Source organism: Ruditapes philippinarum, unplaced genomic scaffold (genome assembly GCF_026571515.1).
Source record: "Ruditapes philippinarum isolate M1 unplaced genomic scaffold, ASM2657151v2 ctg3111_1_1_1_1, whole genome shotgun sequence".
Taxonomy (NCBI): domain Eukaryota; kingdom Metazoa; phylum Mollusca; class Bivalvia; order Venerida; family Veneridae; genus Ruditapes; species Ruditapes philippinarum.
The window spans coordinates 465,791-491,038 of NW_026860451.1; the positions used below are offsets into that span (position 1 = coordinate 465,791).

The 25,248-nt window shown below is 31.6% G+C and overlaps 1 protein-coding gene across 1 annotated transcript; it reads left to right on the forward strand.

Annotated features, from left to right (window-relative positions):
- The first annotated feature begins 516 nt into the window (after positions 1-516).
- Positions 517-25,248, forward strand: LOC132760124 (helicase with zinc finger domain 2-like). Its single transcript, XM_060752026.1, is given in 26 exon segments — positions 517-1,286; positions 1,500-1,595; positions 2,230-2,643; positions 3,367-3,714; positions 4,476-4,603; positions 7,091-7,168; positions 8,081-8,293; positions 8,772-8,811; positions 9,515-9,627; positions 10,166-10,381; positions 10,553-10,589; positions 11,034-11,158; positions 11,370-11,477; positions 13,092-13,155; positions 13,701-16,625; positions 16,628-16,821; positions 16,823-17,154; positions 17,350-17,438; positions 17,583-17,747; positions 19,002-19,139; positions 19,633-20,018; positions 20,716-20,952; positions 22,282-22,509; positions 22,793-22,937; positions 23,130-23,297; positions 24,104-25,248. Coding segments are annotated over 26 exon segments (7,779 nt in total). The 5' UTR covers positions 517-706; the 3' UTR covers positions 24,316-25,248.

A 25,248-nucleotide genomic window follows, 5' to 3' on the forward strand; every position in this document is an offset into this window, starting at 1 on the left:
TTATAAATTTATTTTCTATAAAGTCTAAGTCAAATTTTCCAATAAGAAAAGAATGCATATTTTTTAATGATTACATATAATGTGCACAAATATTTGCAGTACATATTTTACATATTCTTCGATGTTTGAAAATTGTTTTATAAACATATATAATTATGTGCACATATAAAGTTTCACTTAAGTGTGATTTACAACCTCAATTACAACATACAGGATCTTTAAAAATGATTTTTTAAACTAATTCTTTAAGAATATATTTGTATGAACGCGTATTATTCATGTGCTTTATATGCATGTACTCGAATAAACCTAAATTTGAATTCGACGCGTACATAAACGATAGGCTGTTTAAAATCGAAAGTAGGAATACTAACAACGGTATTTTTTCCTTCTAATTAAAAAAGTTGTAGATCTATTGACTATTATATCTTTTCTTTCCTAAGCTCTAAAATTTACACGCTTACTAAAAAAAAAAGAAAAAAAGTTAAGATCATGTACTGTGTATATGCATTTAACAGAAACGAGGCTGTCCTATTCCGCCATATTTATCATGTGTGATTTCCTGAAGATTAAGTCAGTAAGAAGCCGAAAATAATGGGATAAATGGGTAAACTGAAGAAATCATGAGGATCAAACAAGGGAGCGGTAAACAACACGTGTATTTATATAGATATATATATCACATAACTTGTTGATTTGAGTAACTATGTCAACACCCGGTACAGAAAAGTACAGCAGAATTTTGCTGACAATAATAAAAGGTGGGACAAAACTTACAAGAAGACTCTGTGAGAAAAGAGTTAAAGATCTAAGTGAGAATGGTGGAGAAGATACTATCGATGATTTTTTGTCAAAAAATAAGTCTGTAATATTAAACAAGAAAACAGGGAAAAACAAGGAGAATATATATTTTCCATCATCAGGAAAGACGAATCTAGAAGAATGGGACCTTGGTATGTTTTGTTATATTCTTGAAGAAGCATGTGATCTGTCACCTACTGCAAAAATGTATGTCCAGGATCTTCAAAAGGTCAGAAATAATCTTTGTCATTCAAATGACCCAACATTAGAAATTGGTAAATTTCAAGTTTATATTGAGAAAATTAAATGCAGCTTCGAACACTGTTTGAGGGTGATAAATGATGAAGAGTTCAAAAAGGAAATGAAAGCACTAATTACGTCATTTGCCACTGGTCCATTATCATTAGATGATACACTTATAGCTATGCATACGTGTTTCCGTATAGAGTGGGATCAAAAAGAATTTTTAGAAAAAATTGTGAAAGGTAAGATTTTTTGTAACTTAACTCATATCAATTAAATCATTTTCTTTAGTTCTTATTTATGACATGTTATATCGTAAATTAAATCACAAGTTTATGATTATTAAAATTGTTTCCGTTTCTATATGTAATATCTATATATACGCATGAAAGCAATTGATATTTCTTATCGATCGATACTTGCTAAATTTCGATACTTGTAAAATTTATACCTAGGTCAGGACTTGACGAATGAAAAGCTTGACAGAAATTTCGAAATGCTTGAGAAAATTGATTCACGTTTGCCACCTGGTGATTCTGTCGATATCCAAAGTAAGTTTACTTGATTAAAGTTTCACATAGGAATCATACCTTTGCTCCAAACCGACATACAAGCGCATCAGATTTAAGAAAAAAATTCCCCAAGCAAAAAAAAAAAAAAAAAGAAATAAAAATAAATAAATAAGTAGAACGGAATCGGTATGTTTATGTTAAATATCTTAACTGCGCTTTGTGTATAATTTACCCCGTTTCGTTTAAACATATCTCATTGTAACTGATCTTCGGTTTAACAAATCAATACCGACAATGATATGGGTTATCACATTTCGGTATACCCGTAAATCAATTGTAATTTAAAATATGCACTTCACAAACTTTTGTCAATATTCTGAAGATACACGTAACCTTGCAATTTTAAACGTTTTTTATACGAACGTAAACTATTGGTCTTAAAATTATTGTTTTTGCCAACAACAACAAAACAAATAAATAAAATAACAGAAGAAAACCCGTATCTTTTGTTTTAAGACTTGATAATAAAGTTTAATGCGTTGATAATCGATAAAAAAACCTTTGACTTAATTGTTTTAAACATTTTGCATTTAACACCCCATTCATTTATTACGGTCTAATTATTGGTATAATTGAAAATGTATATTTCCTTATTAACTAACATTATTTGCAGGTATTGGTATTGTGATAGAGGTTAGAAATTGCAGCGCAGAAAAGGAGAAAGAAGTTTTAGATATCTTAGTGAAGAACTTTAACGAGGCTATTAACAAGACAGAATCAAGTCTTGAAAAAGAACTGCCAAACGGTGCTCTACATACATTAAGGGAAACTGTTACACAAGTGTTCAAAGAATTTTTAAACATGGGAAGAAATATAATAAGTGTGCAGCAAAAATGTCTCTTGCTTACAGTTAAGTGTACATCAATCACAAGCTTTGTCAATATGATCCGCGATTACAGAACGGATGCACTTTCAATGCAACTCTCAGGGATTGAAAGAGCTATAAAGAATTTGCAAGGTTGTGAAAATGTACAGCTTGAAAGTCTGATCTTCAAAGAGGAATTTATGGCTGTCATGGATGACCTTGGTATATTTAAATTAACAAATACTTAATTGTTTGATCACTATTTTCAAATTTTACCTTTAAAATCTCAATCAAAGCCAATATCATAAAACATTTTAAACAAGAAGAATTTTTAAAAAGCTACTCAGACAAGGTAAAACTGCTTTCACTTCCATAGGTTATGTCAGAGATTTTTTTTATAGCATTTGATTTTAAGATCCAGGAAACACTGCAATGTATGTTGTATCTAAATTGAACTTAAGTGTGCCCTTTAGTGTACTTTACACTAACGTATTTATGTACGCATTAATATATGCCATATTAATATGCCAAAATGTATCAAAATTTTAGAGTTTATATCAATTGAATTTCTCATTTGTCATATATTTATATCATGAACTTTAAACATAAGCTTCTAAGTGTTCCAGAAAAGTCCGAGATTTTTTTTATTTGGTGTCTTTCAGGTCTCAAATATCCGAGAAGTTTATCAAGAAAGTTCATTCCAATACTCCTTTATCATTATATTATAAATTGGATTTGTATACGTTTCAAAAAAGATCCTTGATATTATTATACTAATTTTAGAATGGCCAATGGGATTCCCTTATTTCAGTTTGTGATTTTATTATTTTAAGATGACGAATGAAAATCCTACTCATATTCGTTTCTTTCCTTTAAATTTCAAAGGAAATCACACCGTTTTCAGACGGACTTTGTGCCAAAATTGCACTTCATAATACCTTTCAGTTTCCAAATTAGATGAACAGGTCCAGCCAACCGAATACGCGGTCGTACCCTATATGTCTCAAAGTAGTATGCAAGTAGGCGCAAATCAACCAAGAACAAACGGGATTGGAACTATGCATCTGTCAGAACAAAGTAATCAACAAACAACTGCCACTACAGAGAATTCAATTCGGCTATCATTTAAATGTGCAACAATTTCACAAAGGGTAAAGGTACAAGAGTTCTTAAAAACAGGGATGTTTGGAAACGGTATGAAGCGTATTGAAACACAACTAGGACAAGAGCTGAATGTACAAAATATGTCATTAACAACAAAACTAATCAAAGAGGACAGAACAATTAATGTCGGTAAGTAATGCTGTTTAAAGAGAAGGTTTCATTATTTATAATTTTACCACTTGCACTGATCCACATTTTACAGGATTTTGCTGTCTTGCGGATCGAGTAATATTACTTCTTGTAAAAAGCTTGATATCAATATCTTTACATAGAATGTTTAAATCATGCACACCTCTGAACGTTTAGTCATTTAGATTGAATAATTGAAAGGATCTAGCCGTATTTAAGTATTCAAGAGTTATTGGAAGAAATATATTTATTTTGTCTTTTTAATCAGAGGTATTTTTTGGATCAAGATTAAAAGTAAAATTTGATAAGAAGTAAAGGTCATCAACTTTGAGACAGTGGGGCTAGGAATATGAAAGTTTAAGAAAAATCTGGATATACTCGTTTGTCTATTTTGAATTTTCAAATATAAATGCAGAATTAAATGATGTTACACATTGCATGATCTGTCATATGAAAAGAGTCTTTTTCACCTTTTTTATTTTCCCTGAGAGATTCCCTCTTTCTCATTTGTTTACTCTTAGTGACAACCAAAAGGCTAAAATAAACATAACAACCAATAGGACATAAAATGTAACGTAATTTACCATTGGCGTTCAAATATGTCAAAAATGTCATAACTGAATTTAGAAAAGGATTAAATAAGCCCCCTACCCTATGCAAAAAAAAAGAGTAAAAAAGAAAACGATTGAAAAAAGGAACTTATCAAGAGGAGAGCAAATAATTTTTGGCAGTTTAATTAGATTGATTAAATGATTTACCAGACATTCCTGACAAAACAGATATAGACAACCTCACGAAGGATGAAGACCAAACATCACGTGTGGAGGATGTAGAACAAACCAAACTTAGAAGACATGGACTAGATTGTGCCACGGGCTCATTGTTAAAGGTAATCAAAACTAGTTTTATACCTTTTTATTTTCCGATGAAAATACGTAATAATATTTTGAAACAAAAATATCCTGACCTGATCTGCTTTTCCAATAAGGTCGTAATGCGTGTGTAAAGAAATTGAACTGATATTTTCATATTCACCATGCACGTTCTGTGAAGGCCGTAGAATTGGGAAGTTATTATTTTCGCATTAAAACGACAAACCGGTGTTAAATAGCCGATTAACACCGCTCAGGTCGATAATGTTTCGATTCTAACCGGAAGTCAATAAATTAGGAGATTAACACTGCACGCGGCGTCTAGTAGATATGCATTTGTCCATACAGTAATGGGGACAATTTTAGACTATATTTTGTGTTTTTTTTGTTTTAACAAAATCAAACTGTTTTCAAAATTTCTAATAAAATAGCTTTTCTGATGGACAACATGCCACAGAGCTTTAAGGGATTAGAATTAACGTGACTGAAATGATAGAGCCATGTTTGAATATCATATTCTTTTTATTATTATCCAATTTTATCTACATAATAAATAACGTGCCAATGCAATTAGCCAGTCTATAGTCGATCGTTCTAAAACTTAACCGTTGTGAGAGGTAACGACTGAGGCAGTGTCACTTCATTTGCTCCGCCTCTGTTGTAGTACGGCTTCGCCTTAAATTGCCGCCAAATTTAATAGCATTTAGTCTTCGTTGACGGGGTGGAAGGGAACCAGGACAACTTTGATCAATATCACTTGTCGAATCATTAAATTACAAGTTACAAAGCCTTAACCACGCCCACTATCCCCTCAATCGTTTAGAAAGTACGTCAGGCCAGTAAGGGGAGATCACTGCAAAATGTTCGTCCTCAAAATCATTCGAACATTATGTAGTTCGTACCAATATTTAAATGGACATATTCTCGGCACATATTGTCTTGAATTAATTTTAAAAATACCAATCATTTCAATTTTACTTGTTCTCATATTTATTTTGCTTCGACCAGACGTTTCAACCCTTGTCGCAACAGACAAACATTTCAGAATTTCAGACATAGCATTACTTTGTGAATTCATGCATTAGGTTCTACTTTTACACAAAAATATGCAACTTGATTATTAAACAACGAGCACCTAACAAGAACATTGAGAAAATTGATTTATGCTTCGGATATTCAACTGTAATAGATAAACGATTTTCAATGCTGATTGACTGTTCACATCATTTGGCGGCGTCTTTGATGTGCAGCATTAACATTTAACTTGTTATAGTTATCATTTTGAAATATTTGTATGTTTGACAGAAAAGTTATCGTAATATGAATATCATACAGATTATAGCGCAAAGAGATCAATATTCTTAAAGATCCTTTAACACATTTTTTTTGGTTTTATATCATAAATAAGATGCACAAGTTAACATTTATCAATATTTTATGTTCCAAAAAGCATTTTTTAAAAAAAAGATATTACCGAATTTAACATTTCATGTCAATAAAGGGAGGTAATTCGAAATATACTTTCTATAAAGTCTAAGTCGATTTTTTCAGTAAGAAATGAATGCATATATTTAAACAATTACATATAATGTACACCAATATTTGCAGTACATATTTTAAATAGTCTTCGATTTTGAAAATTGTTTTATAAGCATAATTATATACATATATAAAATTCCACTTAAATGTGTGGTGCAACCTCAAATATAATATACAGGATCTTTAAGTATCGCATCAATCTTCTTATCACATAGTTACATCATACAAAAAATTAAAAACACTGATTTAAGAAAGCCAAACATCAAACTATAGGTTAAACTTAAAGCTGACTTGATTTGATTGTGTTGTACAGCTGATTTTCTTATAAAATGCAACATATTGTTGCCCCCAAAAGAATACCGTAGTGATTGTATTCTCAAAATGTTCTCTAAGGTATCCATCTTAATCTTATGGAAATGGCAAAGAGAAAGAATAATAACTCTCACTTATACAGGTAATCAGTTTAAAGTTCTATAATACTCCAGGCAGCATATGTGTTCTATAATGATCTTATCTAAAAACAAAACAAATAATTTTATTCTGAGTTGTTTAAAGTCTGTTACTTAGATAGACTAGGACAACAGAAAGAACAAACAAAATCAAAATGACATTGAATTGAAGCACCGACTAGCAAATTCCCGGTATGAAGACTAAAAAAATTTAATATTACGATACAAAAATCTTAAACATACATTGACTTTAAAAGTTAAAGACCTTGCAATAACATCACACTCAGGACAGACTCTCGTCAATGAATGCACCCAGATATTTGAATGACTTATTAGCCTTAATACTTGAAGACTTGGAAATTAAATTTAGCTTAGTCGCAAAGAGAATTGACTCAGTTTTCCATGGTGCATGACAGGTGTTATCAACAATCCACTCACTGACAAGCTCCAGCACACGAGATAAAATAACTTCAATCTGTTTTACCAGACACAATAACGTCCTCAATGTTTTTACAGGACAAAGAAGTGGTGAAAGATGTTTATAAAGAACAGCAGTCAAGTATGAAACAAGAAACAGAAAACCTGAAGATTGAAGTAATATTTATTTTACATTTAATTATTTGTATGTTTTTAAAGGCTCACAGGCAAAAATGATTTAAATTATATAAGTATGATGTAATATTTGCTTTTCCTGACAGATCGTGTTAACATACAGTTCACTTAAATGAAGTCATTATAATTTTTATCTGTTTGTATTGAATTGTTACTATACACACTTTTGTTTGAATTTAAAATAGAAAGTTAAAGCTAATTTACATTTAATGCGCTAAAACGACAACAAGACAGATGTTTTATTTATTTAAATGAAGGGTTAGCTAGTTGTAAATATTAATTAATCCACATTACTATTAATATATTTTTCTAATGTACAGGATCGCGTTTTAAATAAATTTCATGTCAGCATTTCCTTTAGCACTACTTAATTTAACGCGTAATTGTTTTAAATAACTTTTTTAGAAGTCTTTGATGAAACTTAGCTTGACTATTTGTCGTTCAGATTAAATTCTTTATTTGTTTTCTTTGAATTCGTTATCAGTTACAAATTATTTATCATTTTAGTGATAAGCCTGTCCGTGCTCTGCCTGGTATCCTGTCCTGGTTTTGTTTGGGGTCCGTCTGGGCTCCTTGCCGCTGGTTCTTGTTTTTGGTCGTGTGGGGGTTGCGTTCATTGAACGCCGCCTTTCCGTGCTAATCTTGTTTATCATATTTGATTGATTTTTTAATATTTTGAATTTGTTCTCACTTGATCATATTCAACACTTCGGTAATTCGTAAAAGAAAGAACTTAATAATATATATCAAATAATTCGCTTCTATATAATTATGTTACGTTTGTTATTTCAATAAAGTTAGTATCATTATATTTTGATGTCAGTACTGAATTTTTTATTTGTTAGAAGATTTTGTCGGAAAGTAAAATTTTAGCCTATTTGTTCCAAATTACAGAAGTACGTTCCATCAAAAAGCATTGATGAACTCATTAAAGATAGTCGTATTGAAATGATAAGGGGCAATACTAAAGACGCTGTTGACATAGCTAAAAAGGCAACTGTTCTTATTGATGAAAAAAAAGATATTTCACTTACAAAAAAAGAATCACCAGTATTGGAAGAACACTTATCAGATTGGTATGGGGAATGTTATTCAATTCTGTACTCGGTAAGTTTTATTTCGTTTACTTCATTGAATAAACTTTCCTTTATCTAACCAGTTATATATTTAATTCCAATTTCTCTTTAACCGAATGAAGAGCTTCTGATGAATCATTCTATACTAACAAGTTTATTATGCATCTTTAAATATAGAAAATTCAAAACACTTTTTCAAATAGATAATAAAAAATAACAATTGAATATACTTAATAAATAAAAACAGAATTCCCAAAGAAAGCCCAACACTGTAAATATGAAAATGTTGCAGGCTTTGTTTGATTGAGCCTGTTCATGACTGTAGTGGATAGTACATGTTACCGCCAACGATCCCTAGCACCGGTTAAGGCAGGCTGCAACATTTAAACAAATAATGACTTCCCACCCCCAGATTTTTACTTGTTAAAAGACGTAGACATATTCATTCTTTTTCTTTTTTCTTGACTAGATATTGTTCTTAATTATGAAATGTGTTCATTTCTTTTTAGCTAGGGCAAATAGACAAAGCAACAATGTGCTACTACAAAGGTAATGTTTAAAGTCATTAAAAAGTAAGGATTTCAAATTTGTTCTTTTAATGTTTCTTATAAGAATAGTCAGCTTTACTTTTACATAGAGTTGCAGAAGTTTTCCGCAGTTTAGTACGAACACCTAAAATCTATTGCAGCATTTTAACTTTACGAATTTACGGTTTCAATTTCATTCGAGAATTCAACTTCATGACTTCACAATTTCATTTTTATGAATTCAAAGTTCTATAATTCATACCTTACGAATTGACGATTTCATCCTTACGAATTTCATAAATTACGAATTGAATTTCATAAGTTCAAGATTTTAAGCTATTGAATTATCTATATGAATTCGTTAATTTGAAATTATAAATTCATGAAGCTAAATTCATGCAGTTGAAATTATGAATTTATGAAATTAAGTTTGTTTAGTCGAAATCTTTAAGTTAGGAAGTTAACTTCATGAAAATCGAAACGTAAATTGTGATGATGAATTTGTGAAGCTGTAATAGTTCAAATCGTGAACTAGTAAAGGTGAGATTCATTAACTTGAAATCGTTAATTCATAAAGTAGAAATCGTGATTTCATGACTTTAACGTGCTAAAATCGGAAATTTATCTAGTTTAAATCGGTAATTGATGAAGCTGAATTGATGAATTTAGGAAATTAAAATTTCAATACCGGCCTTTCAATATAGCATTTACTTTCTTTTTTTCAGCGAACGTATTTGATCCAGAGTGGGATTATGATGGACACTTATCTGTGTCAGAGATGCTTTGGGAAAATCTTGTTTTTTTCAAGTTAATCACTCCATATGATGAAGTTTCAAAGGTTTCATAGTTAATACTTTTTTCATCATCGTTTTTTATTTCTTTAAAGAAAAAGTATGAATAAAAGGTCGTATTACATTGAACTAATGTATATGAGTAGCTAATGTATAGTTATGTATTTTTTATAGTAACTAGTTATTTGAAATGTTTCACTTGCAACCAACTGTTAGCCACATTATTAAATTGATATGCAGTTTCAAATAGAATAATTGTACTTTTGGTTTATACAGAATTTATTTTAGTTCGATTGTGCAGGAAGCTATAAGCTTATAAACACACTTTCGAATCCGTTCCTGGAACCAACCAGTACTGAGCAATGAGTGTAAAGTTTCTTGCTCAAGGAAACAACGACTTAATTGTACTTTTAGTATATATGGAAACTTAAATTAAATAAAAATTGCATTTAAATGACAACCGATTAGTTGTTTTTACTTTTTCAAAAAAGGATAGTTAATCTTGAATATTCATTATAATAATTAGTAAGTAAAAACTGTTTTATATTTTATATAATAGTAAGAATACCGATTTTATTTTGACAGCATGTTGACGTTTTACTTGAAGAATTAGATGGACTTGCAAGATATGCCGAAGCCAGAAAAAAATGGTCTTTGTGTGTTGCAATAGATGGTGATATTGAAGCAGTATACTACTTCTTAGAGATGTTGAAATTGTTCAAAATAAAACCTTTCGATACAAGCAGGAAACAAGAGAGAATAGATATTTTAAAACGCATGTCTAGATGTTACCTAAAAATGGTAAACACAGAAAAAAATATTTACTTTATGATACAATTTTAAAAAAGAATTATAACATCATGAGGCTGATTATTTTCATCGCGGTGTATAAATTGTAAAGAGTGAATGACTGCATTTAGAAAATGAAGCTATATTAATCTTTTTTTATGTTCATCTTTTTTTACTTTTTAGGGCTTACACCAAGATGCCATAAAATCTTGCACTAAAAGTAAGTGTACAATGTGTTAGTTTGTGGAATGAAAGTAATGCTCTGTGAATTACACATACCATAGCTTGTTATTCGGTATGACTATAAACATTTACGGTTTTGAAAAAAAGTTGCTTGAAACACACAACAATTCGTCATAAAAGTAGAAAATTTCTAACCAGGGAAGGTAAACGACACAGTGATTTTAGATTACAGATTTGTCTATCAACTTTAAAAGGAGCAAAACATTTTCAGTATTTTATATGCCTAAAAGATTCTGATTTCTTTGTTCAAACTTCAATGAAATATAATGTTCATGTGTAATGTTTGTAAGTTTTTAATCTAAGAAGTGTACATACAGTTTCAGTAACTGTGTGATTTTAAGACAGCAAATGAAAGAAAAATGAGCATTCAAGTAATTCTAATATATTAAATTGCGCTGAAGCTATTATTTTGCATTTTTAGTTGCTCAAGAATTAGGCGGAAATGGCGACACGGAGACATTTGAAACCTTGAAGCAGTCACTAACACAAACAAACAATTACGAAATGGCAGCAAAGGAATGTTCATTAGCCTTCAGATATTACATGGTATTTGTCATTATTTAGATAGTATTTTGTTCTATAACAGTTTTGTTATCTGCTATATAAATAAATGCAATACCGAATCATGCATCTCACATTTGCCAACAACTCCCATGTATAATTCTTTAACGGTATTAGCAAATTGATTTAGATAATGTCACCAACAGGAGAGGAGTACGAGTTATTTACTTTCAAATATCATTTTATTTATACACAGAATGATGCCAAGAGTGAAAAGCAGCTACAGATTTTGCAAAACGACATTGAAAAGAAGAGAAAACTGCCCGACGAAGCCTGGTTGGAAGGTACTAATGCTATTTGTTTGGTAAGTCAAAACTGATTCAGTGAGGAATATAGAAGTAAGCCAATGAAAAACAAATATTCACTCCCTGTTTTAGCTTTTAAGTAAAATGAAATAAACCGTTTGTTGATAATCTTTTATTTTGGTTGTTATTTTGCTGTTTAACAAATGCAAGACTATGGAAATACAATGCCTGTCTTTTCTGGAATATAGAGCATTTTAATTTGTTGTGCTGCTTTTTATGCCCCCACAATGTGGGAGCATATAGCGTTGCACTTGTCCGTCCGTCCGTCAGTCCGTCCGTCAATCCGTTCGTCAGTCCGTCCGTCAGTCCGTCCGTACGTCCCGAAATCTTGTGAACGCAACTCCTCTTAAACCGGATGGCAGATTTTGCTTAAACTTACAGGGATGAACAACCTTAATGTGTAGATGGTAGTAAAGGAAGGAATTTTTGCTGTGACCAAATTTAACAGAATTATGGCCCTTTGTTGATTTTTTCACTATATACTATGTAGAAATTTTGTGAACGCAACTCTTCTTAAACCGGATGGCAGATTTTGCTTAAACTTACAGGGATGAACAACCTTAAGGTGTAGATGGCAGTAAAGGAAGGAATTTTTGCTGCAACCAAATTTAACAGAATTATGGCCCTTTGTTGATTTTTTCACTATATACTATGTAGAAATTTTGTGAATGCAACTCCTCTTAAACCGGATGGCAGATTTTGCTTAAACTTCCAGGGATTAACAACCTTAATGTGTAGATGGTAGTAAAGGAAAGAATTTTTGCTGCGACCAAATTTAACAGAATTATGGCCCTTTGTTGATTTTTAGTTTTCAACTTGTGGCACATGTAGTCCAAAAAATATTTGACCTAGAGTCATAAGATTGACAGAACAGTGGCGTGTGGGGGCATCCGTGTCCTATGGACACATTTCTAGTTTATTCATGAAATCGGTAATAAAACAAGGAAAACAATTTATCAATTGCAAATGAAAAATAAACATAACACTTTGGTTATAATTTTGCAGGTTATTATTTTGATGCAACATTATATCACATCAACCACTGACGATATTTGCTTTTAACTTTACATTCTTATTTGGGAGCACAATAGAAGGTCACTAACCAAAGCCCACAACTAGGAATTGGACAGAATAATGACCCTTTTCGAACTTATATTCGTGAAAATTTTTCATGCAATGACAATCTTCAAAGCTAGTGAAGGTTATGGAATTATTAACGGATCTGACTGTCTAAGGTCCAAATTCTGACATTTCAAAATATTGTATAGAATGTACTGTACTTACTTATTACGAAGTGCAAGTGTAACAATTACAATATTTTTTTTGTATTCTGAAAAGTTAAATCTATATAGATTGCCATCTTTACTTGCCATTCAATTTATTTGATGTTTTTTGACGAAAGTTGAAAAATCTAACCTTGAAAGTGTTTTCCCCAACAACTCAAGTCAAATGTTTGTTTTCAGTGTCTGATTTTCCTTTTTATCATTTTCTATAAGAATAAGTATCTGATATAACCTAGATGCACAGTTTCACTGGCCTTATATTTAATAGGAAATTTTTCATATATTCTGCTTAGACATTTATTCACGGAGGTGTTAAATGGTTCGTTTCAGCATGCGTCATCCTCGATAGAACCTCAAGAAATTCCCAAGAAAAATAAGCACAAACGTCGTCGTCGTAAGTATATTCTTTAATTTTGATCAAGTTAAAGAAATAACACTTATTTGATAAAAGTTGAATTAAACACTAAAATGAGGCAAATCCATGTTTGTATGATTCCTTTTGTTATGCACTTGAACACATTATGACACCAGTAAAGACTGAAGAGGATATTAATCATTATCCTTAAATACAAATTTGGATTTTCTTTTGTAATATAATAGAATCTTAATAAACTTAATGTAAAATATTACAACTGAAATTCATAAAAGACTTTGCTATTTACAGTTACTTTTTAGAAAATTTAATAGCTTATAATGGCCAGTTATGCACAAAACTTTAAAAAAAATGATCGGAGTTAATACATAGAAAACGTAATTGTAAAGAATGGATTGGAGTAAAATGGAATGTATGACTTACATTAATCTTGAATATATTTGTTTGAAACTAATGAAATACCAGCTTCTTATTAATTCCCCTTGTTAGATACGATATTGCGTGTTGAAAATAAATTATTTTTTGAAATACTAATTTCATGGTTGTTTTACTTTGACCATTTTAAGCAAAAGCGAAAGACCGTCAAGGACGCGAGTCAGTTGGTATACATAGGGATTCAAATATCTCCAAGCTTGACGTTACAAATGAAGGCAGTCATGAACATTTAACAAATGATGCAGCTGTAAGCTCTCTAGAAAAATCCTTATCTACAAAACATGAGGTAGACAAAGAAATGTCGGAGTCAGCCCTAGAATCAGATTACGAATTTTCAGAAACGTCGCGTTTTGATGATTCTGATGAAGAAGATGTCAGTAACAGTACTTTAGAGATATCGGAAGACAAAAGGTCTTTTTACGAGAAGAGCCTTGACAGCCAGTACCGAGGTACAGATATGGAAAGACATTTACAAAAAGGCGTATATCTCAGTGACAATTATCTCAAACAGTTCAAACAAAATCGTCCAACTTCATATCGTCAGTCCTTTTATCCTGAATTGTTAGACGAGGCTTCGTTGAGAAAATTAGTAAGAGATTCACCAGGAAAATATATAACTGGTATTATATATTTTGATTCAACACATGAGGCGCATTGCAAACCTCTTGATTCAGCTCAAAATATCAGTATCATTGAAATTTCGGGACGCTCAAAAATTGGTTTTGAAGTGTTCAATGAAGATGAAGTTGTTGTTGAAATACTTGATGATTTTGAGTCAAAAGAGAAACGATACGGGAAAGTTTGTGGTATTTTACAGAGGAGGCGACAAAGAAATGTTAAACACCCTGTATTCCTTTGCACATTAGATGAGACAGAATGTCATCTTGTTAAGCCCCTTTGTAGGACAGTACCAAAATTACACATCCTCACAAAAGAGATTAAAAAGACGTATAAGACAAAAAAGGAAAAAGAAAACAAGCTGGAGATATACCAGTATGATGAAATTCATGGATGCTTAAAAAATCCTAGAATTATAGATATAGTTCCAACTGAAAAACAGTCGTACGTTTTAGCAGTGGCATATATAAAATGGGGAACAAGACATTATTATCCGAGAGGAGCAGTTATTGAAATTCTCCCCACAGTAAGAAATAAGAATACAGGACTCACAATCCTAAACTTGCAGTATGCAATCCCTGGTGTGTATGACAGTGGCACTTTAAAAGATACAGGCGAATGTATTCAGCGGTACGAAAAAGAGCTCGAAAATATAATGAAAGGCAGGTTAGATCTCACAAAAATTAATACATTTTCCGTAAATGAGTCAAATGTTGTTGATGTGAATTATGCATTTAGTATAGAAGAAGTTGAAAATGGATACAAAATTGGTGTACATGTTTCAGACGTGTCTGAAGTTGTGAAAAAAGATTCGAATTTAGATAAAGAAGCTTTTCGCAGATCAACTACCTTTGATTCTGGCATTTCTAAGCTGATTCATATGTTACCTGAGCCTCTAAGTGAAGATATATGTAGTCTTCTACCCGGAAAAATTAGACCTACTATTTCCTTGTTTCTGTTTATTTCCAACGAAGGCACTCAAATGCAAAGGGAAGATAAAGATTATGAAGTTTGTTTGTCTTTCATAAAGTCAAGCCGTAAACTATCATATAAAGATGTTGATAGACTTTTATCGTCTGACGATTGTGATGATGAATTGACAAAAGACGTCTGTACTCTAGTAAACCTTTCTTTAAGAATGAAAGCAAATAGAGAGAAATATCCAACGGATGCTTCCAGCATTGCCTATGATGAAGCATTTGGATTTCGCCAGTCCGGTTCTGAATGGACAAAAGCAAACATCATGACAGACGAAATTCTGGACATGGCGAACAAAAAAATTACACTTTATTTGCAAGGAAAATATGGAGATTGCCTACCCGTTATGTATACCAAACCTTCGAGTAATGAAGCTGTACAAGCCTTCCTCAGAAATGCAGATAATAATTTAGATTTAGTATGTAAGTTGCAAAATAAACGCATTGGCACAAAAGTTCCAAAATACAGTACTTGTGGTGATAAAAGAACAAGCGTAATTTTGTCTAGAAATGTATGGGAAGCAATAAAAGAGTTACCAAAAATGGCAGGGGACTATATTCAAAACGATGATCTTCATCCGTTTCAGCGTATTTTATATTCAAAGTTACAATCAATTCTAAACACTGTCGAATACAAACCATGTGGTTCTTTGAAGGAAGTCAAACCAAAGCCGTTAAAATCAACCAGATTTACTTCTCCAATATCTTCTTTTATTGATATGATTGTAATACGACAACTGCATTCCGCTCTAGTCCATGGGGAAAATCCTTATACTATGAAGGAGATCAACAGCATATGTATGTATGCAAACTCTATGAGAAGCAAAGAAAAAGAATATAAACAGGCATGTAACATTTTGGCAACAGCTACAGATCTTCAAAATAATCCTATGATGATACTTGCAGTTGTGAGCAAGGTATCTAATAAAAGCATCCATTTACTTACAAACATCTCAAAGAAAGAATTTGAGCTACCCTTTAGTCTGTTAGATGCAGCAGAAAAGCCAATTGTCTTTCAAGATACAAAAACAAAATTTGATAAAGTGAAAGTTACTTGGAAAAAAAGGCTATACAATATCAACATCGGTGAAAAAAAAGAAAATGAAAAAGGGTTTGATTTGGCCATTAATCCTTACAGTGATGTTGTCTTCATGCCTTTACATGAATGGACAAAAATGCTTAAACTAAGCAAAGAAGGAAATGAAGAAGCATTAAGTCGTGAAATCAAAAGGGCAAATGTCAGTAATGAATACGAAGGATATGATGATGTTACAACAGAATGTGTTGATTCGTTAGAACTTAAACCTGATACAAAATTTTCCATGACGTTTTCCTTAGGACAAATTGTAAGGGTACAGATTACTGCAGAACATCTTAGAGGAATGCTCAATCCAACTTTAATGCTGTACAACATGACCAATAATGTAAAATTTTGTATCCAACACCAAAATGATCCGTTAACAATCTTTATGAATATGCATTACATGCATCGTGTCAACAGTATGAGGATGTGGAAGAATACTTAAATATTTGGGAACCAATCTTGCTAATGGAGTCATCCATTGGTGCTGTCAAGAATGAAGAAAACTTTTGCATAAAAGACGTTCCCGTAAAATTTAATGGTAGAAAAGGCAGTTTTGCATTAGGCTTAGCAGAAATGTGAATCTAGAAATATAGAGTTCTCAGGAACACTTTCTGATGAGGATGAAAATGATGATAATGAGGAAGATACAACTGGGAAACCATGCTATGATTGGTTGTGTATAAAGACAACAGTCCCAAATACTAACGTACGATCCCACAGCTTCACAGATCCTTTATGGGTTGGTCATGCAAAAATAGAGAAAGTTCGTCGTAAAAAGGTTTCGTCATCAGCAAAGATTACGGTGAAGTTTTCACTTCACGAGAAAGCTCCATCTAGGCCAAAATCTATTCGTACTGTGGATACAAAATACAGCGTGGAGGTTTTAAGGAAAATGGAAGTAGACAGGTATATTAAAAATATTTATTTTATTCTCTTCATTTGTTCAAATCATAATTATTGCTTTACGAGACCTTAATGTCGTATTTATATAATCATTATCAACACCTTACCTTTAGCGTATAAGACATAGTGTAAGAATGAAGTTTTGATTGAATTAAAGTGTTCCTTTATCCTGTATAGAATATTACTTAATTTTCACAGGCGATCAGAAAGTTTCATCAAAATGCTTCGACATGAAAAGGAAACATTGGCAACGAAAATAGCATTAAAAAAGGCTATACCACCCTTAGGTATGTACACATTTTATAAACATATTTTTTAATATTGTTTTAATTCATACAATTGTTTGTTGGCTTAAAGATGTTTAAAATGACATTTCAAAGACTCTTGTTTTGACGAACAATTTGCATGCAATTTATATATATTTTGCCTAGATGAAAGTCGAAAAAGCAGTGCCGGACAGATAAAACATGACCTATTTTATGAAGCTTCAAATGAAGATTTGTTGCAAAAACGAATGCCAAAGAATAATGAAAAACAGAAAGAAGCAATCGAAAAAGCCCTTACTTCGAAATTTTCTTTAATACAAGGACCACCAGGTATTGTATTTCTTAGTTCTTCTTTAACTTGCATGTACGTTTCAAGCGTAAATGAATTTGAAAATAATTACCTCATATATTGATTTTACAATAGACCTCTGCAGTCGACAAATTCCTCAAATATACTAACAAATCGTTTTACAACTAGATATGGGGACGAATCACTTTTAAAAGTAATGCATGGAATTATTTGTCAGCTTTATGCTTGAAATTAGCACCAACATTATTTTGAAATGAAATGCATTAAATTAGATTAGCATCATATCAAAAAGTAATGAACTAAAATTAAAGTTGTTCAATCCACTCATTAACTTCTGATAAGTGCAAAATATATACAATATTTATCATTTTCCATAAAAAAAGAAAGAATACCTTTACTTTACAGTAATAAGTATATATCTGTGATTACCAGAATTGCTATTTCAGCGTCATTTTGAGCTATTTTAAAAAGCATGCAGAAATTAAGTTTTAAACATTTGAGAAACGCCCTGACTATAAGGTTTTATTCATCTGTATATGGTCAAATAACCGATTTCTTTATTCTTAAGAAACAAGTGAAACAGTAAAAATTTTGTCAGAAGTTAAAACAGGGTTTTTTAAGGTTGCTCTTTCGAATATTACATTTTTTGAACATGGAAAAAAATTGGATAAGGACTTGGGCTTCATATCTGCGCTGAGTGATAAGGCGAAAATGTCTCCATATCAATTTTAAAATAACTTTTCTAAGTAAGTCTGGAACATCCTGAAGACCTTATATTCAAGCAAAAAACGGGATATGTTTTCTAAAGTGGCACCTCAAAGACTTATAACAAAACTAATATTAGTACATGTATATGAAGTTTAATACAATTTAAGCCTTGGTTAGACTTTACTAATAAGATGAAAACCCATCTTTTGATACCTTAATTATCTAATTTAATGCTACTTATCACACATTTAAATGTTTGAACTAATAATTGGCTGCGATTATCATAAAGAGTAAAAATACTATACTTGTAGCATCTACTCACATGCTGGTTTTGCTGAAATATGAAACAAGAAAGTTTGATAAAAATTTTAGTATACATTTCCACAATTGATGACAGCAAAATCTGAACAATGGGAATTTATGATATGAATTAACAATTTTGTGGCAAAAATAATGCATTGAATTAGCATTGATAGATGCAAGATAGGTAGCATAAATCATAACCTGTTCTACTTGAAAGAAACTTATATACACTTAACTAATGGACTTATATGATTTGTTTTAAGGAACTGGAAAATCAATCACTGGTATCAAATTGATATATCTCTTCGATAAAATAAATGAGAAGATACACAGAGAGAAAAAGCCGAGGAAGCAAGTATTATTTTGTGGACCATCAAATAAATCTGTAGATTTAATTGCAGGTTAGTACATCGTTATCATTAATTATGGAAAGGGAATTTTAAAAGGATTATAGCTAATCGATAACGACTAACGCTGCTATTTTGCTCACAGAGAGCAGTAGGTCAGAAGTCAGATTCACAGAGACGGTAACTAAACGAACATGCATGTTTATTTACAAGGTCCTTGGTATAAACGAACCCTACAAACAAAGATTAAGTTCTATCAACTGTCAAAACTTCCACCAAGTTCATGGCATTTTATTGAATTTGTTATGTTTTAGCAGTCTGGGTTCCGATTTTTAATGGGCTTCTGCTCTCCAAATCGACACTTTCTAAAACACGAACAAATACGAAATAGCCAGTGTGTTATGAATAAGCAAAAAGTATGTTATAAATAAGCAGAAACTATCAACGCCAGGATCCTTGGCTAATGTTTTAGCAAAATGATACAATACTTTCTAAATGTAATGACTGGCTTATATCATACATATTGTGTATATATTCTGTCTCACAGTATGGATGTTAAAAAGAATGGGAAACCATCGTCCAAACTTTGTCAGAGTGTACGGTAGATCAATTGAAACGATAGATTTTCCGGTACCAGGAAGAACATTTCAGTCCAAAAAAAGCACCCGAGCACAGAGAACATCACCTGGGCTTTACCAAATTGCTCTTCATCATCTGATTAGGGAAAAGGGCAAGAAACATGCCGACGAAATCAACAAATTCGATAAAATGTTTAAAGATGCAAACTACAAACCAATGCCATTACAAGTGAAGAAATATGTGCATCTGATCAGGGAAGCATCAATTGAAGAAATAAGAAAGCACGATGTTATACTATGTACAACTGCTGTTGGGTCAAACCCAAAAGTTCTTTCTGCAGCAAGCGTTTATCAGGTATCATAAATAAAGCTTTTTAACTATAAAATGGCGTTTTCAGAACAGTACTTACATTGCTATTTCACCAATTTTGACAAAACAAACTATTTTGAAAAATGTTCTTTACAAAAATAGTATGTGTTATTATCAGATGCCTGTGCCGCTTTTGAAGATATTGCACCACCGTGCATATATTTTGACGTGACGTCGTTTGCGTTATTCAAAGATACGCGCTAAATGTTACTTGTGAAAAAATGAAAAAAAAAGTGAATTATTTTCACCATAAACAGTTATTTTGATATGTGATAAATAGAAGATAAAATTCGTGTAGGTTACTACTAAATTTATTATATTCATTGAGTGAAATAATATTATGCTGGCCAGAGGGTCAAATAATAAAACTCGTTAAATTCAGTTTTAAGCATATCCTCTGTATAGAAGACATAGTGGTTTGTTTATGCAATTGTAATATTAATAGATTGTTAAGAACACATTTCAGTTTATAATTAAGGAAAGATCCATACTGTTGGACTGAAACCAATTCCAAGTAAATTTGAAAATATGAATTTTTATTAACAGAAGGATAAGTCATAAACAAAAATATCTTTTTATTTTGTTGGTTGCATGTTTGGGTAATCTTCTGTATGATTTCCGTCATTTGTTAAATCATTTTACATGTATATTTATTTAAAATACTTGATAACCTATTTTACAGGTAATCATTGACGAGGCTGGGATGTGTCCGGAACCACACTGCCTTGTTCCTATTATTGCTACTAAAGCAGAACAAGTTGTTCTTATAGGTGACCATAAACAACTTAAACCGATTGTCATGTGTAAAGAGGCAGCATCACTTGGACTTGAAATATCTTTATTTGAAAGATATGCACTGTCAGTATCACGAGATTCCTCAAATGTCGAGTTTACAATGCTTGAAGAGCAGTATCGTATGGTAATTATTACATAATTTATTTGACAAGATGACGTGAAAACAATATAGAGATATAAATAGTTGTGCTTATTAAATGTTGCATCCTTGGATAAAGATCATCATCAATACATTATGAAACTTCAGAACACGTGTGTATGCGTATACATACTGTGTTTAAACATGCAAGTCATAGTGATATTGATCAATGGTAAAATGATCTTTTAAGTCATTTTATGAATAATATCAAACGGAATAAACACATATGTTATCGATAAATAAACATTATAAGGTAATACCAAATTACTGTATGTTTGAGAAAATTCATAAAAGTCGTATGCAGCTAGCTAAACGGCTAAGCCTACAGAAAAAAACAACCTGCTAAATTTGCTCAGTCTTCACAAAGACCATCAACATCTGGTCTTACAAAAGTGAAGGAGCCCCCATTGATTCAGATATATCATTGGGTGAAGCTCCAGATACAGACGAGCAATGCTGTGTTTGTAAAGGTTTTTTTCCGTCCATATAGGAAGATGGGATGTGTCTCTTTATTTATGTTTATTATGAAACGAAGCCAGTGTGATTTTTGTGGTCATATATTGCATTAAGGTCAGGTGTCTTAGGAGGGGTAGCACATTTAGGTGTGTTATTATCCAGAAGAGTAATTCTCTAGACAGTGTATTGTTACAGATACTTTCAAGAAATTTCAGTTAGCTGAACATTAAGTTAACTGAGTAGAGAACTTGGTTGATTGTGTGTGTGTGTGTGCGCGTGTGCGTGTGTGCGTGCGTGTGGCATTTAGTCCTATGTAACCTATAAGAGTTATTGACATTTTTTACCTATTTTCCGCTTAAGATTTGATATGACATGACGGTTCAAAATGGCTGCTGAAACTTTATATTTTGATACTTTAAGTTTGCAAAATGAATATTGACCCGGATTATGAATGAGAGACCGGAAAAGGGAAGTTAGTTTTTTTTTGTTTCACCATCAAAAATTGAATACCTAGTCACGCGGAAATACAGATAAGCGGCAAAGTATAGTATTATAATTATGATATTAATTTGCATTGTGCCGAAATCTCTACATCTTACTTGATCATTTTTGTTTTTAGATTGTTTTGAATATAAAAAACATTTACGTTTTTATCATTGAAGATTATTGTTTGAAAATTAATTTAAAAATTTGTTATAAAGACCAAATTAAGAAATACTTCAGCTTTCAACAAGGCTTACAAGACTTACTTTTTTGAATAATACATTATCTGTGTACATTGAAAAATAAATCGCATCAACTCCTACACTTATCAACCATAAATTAATATGGTAGTACTTATGAGTTTTCTTTTCCTAGGACCCGAAGTTAAGCGAATTTCCATCTTCTGAGTTCTACCAGAATAGATTAAAAAACGGAAACGACGGTATCCGCTGTGGTAGTAACCTTCCCTTTTGGCCAAAAGACGGATCCGAGATATATCCCATGGGTTTTGTTCATGTCGAAGGGCAAGAGGAGACATTGCCAGTCTCAACCGAAGATGGAAATGAACAGTCTAGAAGCAATGCTGCTGAAGTTGATCTTGTGGTAGAGTTTCAGTTATTTCAATTATTTTGGCTATGAAAGTTTTGAAAAATAAGTGTTGATTTTAAAGTTTAATTCATTAAATATATAATAATATACATGTATACCAACCATTTTTTGTCCTCTTTTCAATCTGTAAAAGGAATTTTTATTCATTTAAATAAATGTCGTTATGAATTCAGAAGTACATGTATTTATCTGAAAAAAATGTAATTGAACAATGTTAATTATATTGCTACATTCTGTTGCATTCATATATATGTTCATTTATTTTACCTATTTCAAGGTTAACGCGTATAAATACCTGAAGAAAGATGAGCATAAAGTAAGCATCAAGATATTGTCCCAGTATAATGCGCAGTGCTCTGAAATAAAAAAGAAATTGGAAAATGAAAGTTTCGCTGACGTCGGCACTGTTGTATCAAGTCAAGGTATCAACAATTTATCTTTTAAATTGATTTTATTTTTAAATTTTGATAATATTGTGTAACATGACCGTATAAGAATGAAAGACTAATTTTTTGTTTAAAATTTGTCATGACAAAATGAAAACTTATAAGGTACGACAAAAATACTATTATTTTAGTCTGGTCTTGATTGGAAGTTTTCATTTATATTTGCAGGTGGCGAATGGGACTATGTAATTTTTAGCACGGTTCGATCCTTACCTGACTACAAGATAGAAATAAACCCTACCATTGGATGGTGTCAGCATAATCTAGGATTCATTACGGATAGAAATCAGATAAATGTTGCATTAACAAGAGCAAAAAAAGGCCTGATAATTATAGGTATACACTTCGTAAATATGAGGTTGTCAAGCCAGATTAAGCGCTTCTTTTGTTATTTAAGTCCCGGTCCCGGTGTTACAGGGTGTGGGGACTTTAATTTGTCCTTCGCACGTCTGTTTGTCCGTCTGCCCGTCTGTTAAGACGATTGCATGACCTTGATAGTAAGGGATGTTTATCCGGTTGCAAATTGACTTTATGAGGCTCGACCTTGTTAATAGAATACAATAATATTGCGCGTGGGATTTTAAAGATAAAAAAGATCAAAGAAATAACAACATAATGCCTACTCAGTAGGTACGTTAATCTGTCTTAAAAAATCTTTGCAATAAGTCAACAAATACTTGAATATTTTCATAAAATTGAAAGATAGAAATATGACAATGGAGTGATTAGGCACATCATTTCGTTTTATTCCTATAGTTATCTGTTTGATTGCTATGGTAAAAAAAAAAAGAATTAAAATGCAAATATCGTGACACACTATTGAAACAAAAGACCATGTCACAAAATGTGTCTGATAACTGACAAAAACAACAACAACTACAACCAAACCAAACTAAAGAAACAAACAACAACAACAAGAGTGTTATCATCATTATAAAAGACTTGTGTTTATATTTCTGTTTACTGAGGAAACACGGCCATGATCCCAATAAGGTTAGGACCAACGATTCCTAGGTTCAGATGAAAACACTTAAGATTATTTATTCACACCAAATGTACAAATTTATTTACGACAAATGTTCATTTATTACCTTATACGGGTAAGCATGTTTTACCTTCAGATAATGTTTTCTTTCCACCAGGTAATAAGAAACTTCTGCAATGTGACGCTGTTTGGAAGAAAATGATACAGCACTATGAAAATCATGGCTGCGTATTCGAACCTGATAAGTTTGAACCTACAGCAGGCTGCAAGCGACAAATAGAAAATATCTCACAAGAATACCAAAACAGAATAACGCATATAGGATCAGGTGTGAGAGGAACACGGTCGAGGAAGGAAAGGAACTATTGACTATATTAAAGACAACGAAAGTTGATGAATAATTACACATTTATGTATGAAAACAAACATACTAAAATGTATTTAATATGTCTTTGTTGAATTACAACTAATATGGTAAGATAGATATTATATATCATTGATCTCTAACCAATTTGTTACGTTGCTTGTTTTGAATATAAACAGAAAATTTTGTTAGTGTTGAAATTTAGAGTCTGTAAAGTAAGCACTATTTTTTAGCGCGTGCTCGTGTGTATATGTGTAAATGCGTGCGTTTTTACACAAATCGTTCATATGAATTAAATTGGTCCTATATGGAAAGGGAAAATGTTGTTTTCTCTGATTATATTTTTTTTCACAAGACATATTAGTCGATAAAACATTTATTTTATTTTTCAGTTTGTTTGTTTTAGCGAAGAAGTTTCAATAGTCATAACAATTTTGTTTTCTAAAACATAGTTTGTGATAATTACCACATTGTCTTTAAATTAGTTCTTTTTTGTTTTTGTTGTTGGTGTGTATATATTTTGTTTTAATTTTAGTATCTAATGATTAGTTTTTGAAGCATATATGATAATATTATCAGATACTCTGTAGAGAGTGACAATATACTCTTTTTAATATGTTTAAATATGTTTAAAAATGTTTTCTTACATTTGATATGTTGTATAACTTGTATCACATTGATCAAACTATAACAAAGAACAAAAAAAAATTTGAGAAGATTATGCCAGCTAACTTTAGATTAGATAACAAGTGCCCGCTTGTGTTTCCAAAGTGTACGGATGAAAACACGTTATCTTCCAACCACTTATTCAGGAAAGTCGCCATGTGATCTAATATTGTCGGTTTGACGCTTTGCCTACTTAGTTCAACTCTAAAATGGAATTAGAATCTAAACTCTTTTGGCGTCGAACGTTTTTGAACTTTTCCTTCAGTGAAAAT